Source organism: Penaeus monodon, chromosome 22 (assembly GCF_015228065.2).
Source record: "Penaeus monodon isolate SGIC_2016 chromosome 22, NSTDA_Pmon_1, whole genome shotgun sequence".
NCBI classification, from domain to species: domain Eukaryota; kingdom Metazoa; phylum Arthropoda; class Malacostraca; order Decapoda; family Penaeidae; genus Penaeus; species Penaeus monodon.
This window is the reverse complement of record NC_051407.1, coordinates 487,587-490,499: the sequence shown is the minus strand read 5'-3', so window position 1 is coordinate 490,499 and position 2,913 is coordinate 487,587. Positions and strand designations below refer to the sequence as shown.

Genomic DNA, 2,913 nt, shown 5'->3' with positions numbered 1-2,913 from the left:
CACGAACTTCAAAATAAGTGAAGCAAACAAAGTCAAAATGATCCCCTGGAGGGTTATTTGCAAATAAAACTGCAAAGGATACCAAGATACAATGTATAAAGGAGTAGAAAGATGTACACAAGTTTATGCTATAGACGTATGCCAAGCTCCAGCATTTGGACCTTGGCAGACTCTTACACAAAATATTTTCATGCTGAAAAAAGTAATTTCCCGCAATTGTTTCACACACAAACATGACTGGTATCTCTTAACATCTATACCTAACTGTTAACTCAAGTATAAAAAGCTGCACAGATTGCCATTAATGTGCCATGTCTTTCAAGCTATACTGACTAGTGGGAATAAGAAGCTAGATTAATATTAAAAGCTAAATTGATAAAAAACTTGCCATGTACAAAAGTTTGAGAAGTAATTTTCTCATGAATATCAAATTGTTGCTCCCCAGGACTAGCCAAGAGAGCTGAAATGCACATGATCTGGTCTAAGACACGTTTCCTGCGGGTTCATCCTTAGCCGATAAGCAATATCACTGTGCTTTTGCTAATCTGACCCCTTGGTGTTCAACATTCCTCTTATGGTACCATGCATACATAGTACACATTCTTATAGTAATCACTGACATTATCTGAGTAAGAATGTCAAATAAATCAAACAAGGAAAGCTTCGATCAATTCCAAATGGAACCGATATGCACATACATTAGTACACACAAGCTTTATCATTTGCCCAGCCAAGAAGTTTGCAACCCAGGGCAGGAGCACCACCAGCAAGAGTGCTTTAGTCACTTAATACTGTACTGTAAAACTGCTGCATCTATTCTCTGAAACTAATTAAGTATTTGCAGGATATATCTGTGACATGATGCTGGTTCCATCCTTTATGCACTCACTGTGGATACTTCAGTGACAGAAAACCCCTGCCTTATATAACAAGAGGCTGCAATTTCTACATTCTGTAATTCATAGACTACAACTAACATATTTGTTGAATGAATACATGGACTCCAGTATAGTAGTAGGAATGGCCACCTGGAGGCGGCCACATCTCTTCACTTCTACAGAATATGCCTGCAGGAGTGGGAGCTAATATCATGGAGGAATTGTAACCAGTTGTTCACATTTGTTCCAATCAAGTCAGGCGAAGTGCGACACCCCACTTCCAAGACAGATCATGCATTTCCAAGCACTGCTGAGATTATGGTGTTATGATGAACCACTTTTTTAATTGTTAACATTCAATGCATAAAGACTGGACAACACTTTCCATGTACATTGGAAAAAAACAGTTTTCCACTGAAAAATCAGTGATTATAAACATTCATCCGGATATTTTCAGCTACAGAGAGCACATTGTATTATTTCTGGTTAGCTTATCTGTGCTACACTACACATTCAGCAAAAGATTTGGAAGCATTTCCATAACTTTTAAATACCCCACATTTTAAAATTTCAGTTTGCTCATCCAATATGCGGCATATCAGCTGCTTCATAGACCAATAGCTGTCAGTGAATAACTAAACTAAACTGCTCTAATGTATATGAAGGTACAAAAGTAATTTATCTTTCATGAACATCAGGCCTTCAGAGCTTTACTTGTATTAAATATGACACAAATTTATATATGTATATTCTTTTTTAAAAACTCTGTGAAGGAAGAACTACTGAAGTATTTATGAGCCCCACTGACCCACTGAGTGAACGGGTTCCTTTACATTCGAATTGTTCTTGGCAGACCCAGTGACCTAAGGGGTTTTCCCACAGAGGGCTGAGTGCATGAGGTATCAGTCCTTTTCTCGCAATGGCAAAAAAACCTTGGGGAGTTTATGAGCTAATGTCTTACACACATAAAGGGTTGTTGCAGAATTTATGCTTTGGGCAGTGGTCGGATTAGGTAGAGCTTCTCTCCTTTCTGACTGGTGTAAATGGGAGATCGTTGATAATGGTCTACTAGTTGGTCCAGAGTAGCAAACTTCCGCTGACCAATGCAATAAAAGCCATTTTCAACATGGACCCTAAAGTGCTTATTACGACCTGCTGCTTTCAAGGAGACACTGAAGTCTCCAACCTGTAAAAGAGAGAAACAAATGTTATCTAAATTTTAAAATGAAATCTTAATGGATACAAGAATACATGAAAGTAATTCATACATCAGTTCTGGCATTAAGTAGAAAAGCAACTGAGGTATGTCTATCTGCAATCATCTCATTTGTTTCAGAAAGTCCAAAGACAAATAACTTTCTGACTGTGCAAGGCCCTCATTCATCTTGGGAATCGGGAGAATGAACAGAGATCATTTAATGGTATAAAAAGTACATACTTGATGCAGGAATGTTACACTACAATGCAAATCTTTTCCTCACAGATTAATCAATAAAAAAAAGGAACCAACAGGCAATACATATTAGAATACCTGAAAGAATCAGTACTCACATTGGTCTCAGAATCTCTAATGAGGAAATCTCCATCATGGCCACGCTGATTGAGGACGTCGTCGCACTGTGCTCGTGTAATAGGCCCATAATACCAATCTCTAGTGGTGAAGTGTCCCTTATCAGGAGGAACACCACTGACAGGGGGAGGCTGAGGCATGGAAGGTGCTGTGGTGTTGGGGGCAGCTGCATTGATGTTCATACCCTGCATGCCCTGTGAAGGATCATATTGTTAAAATGTGTATGCAGTGTGTTCACATAGTTTGCAGTGTCTTACAGAAAGCTGCATCTTATATTTTAGAATATGTTTGAGTTCTTAGAAAAAAGAAAGGAAAAGAGGAGGGAAAGGAAACTTTTCTCACTTATGTCTGCAATATATATAAAACTAATGAAAAGAACTAGCAGAGCTGAAACGGCAACAAAAATATGATAATACAGCATTTATGACATACTGGGAATCACTAGATCCAAAATACAAACTAGAT

The 2,913-nt window shown here is 38.2% G+C and overlaps 1 protein-coding gene across 1 annotated transcript in view; it reads right to left on the bottom strand.

The window, feature by feature from the left end:
* LOC119586794 (cytoplasmic protein NCK1-like) overlaps positions 1-2,913 on the bottom strand; it is a gene marked incomplete at its 5' end in the record, with an annotated part of 6,926 nt that overhangs the window by 1,205 nt on the left and 2,808 nt on the right. Inside the window, 2 exon segments of the mRNA XM_037935514.1 lie at positions 1-2,064; positions 2,430-2,642. Coding sequence (XP_037791442.1) covers positions 1,864-2,064; positions 2,430-2,642 — 414 coding nt within the window.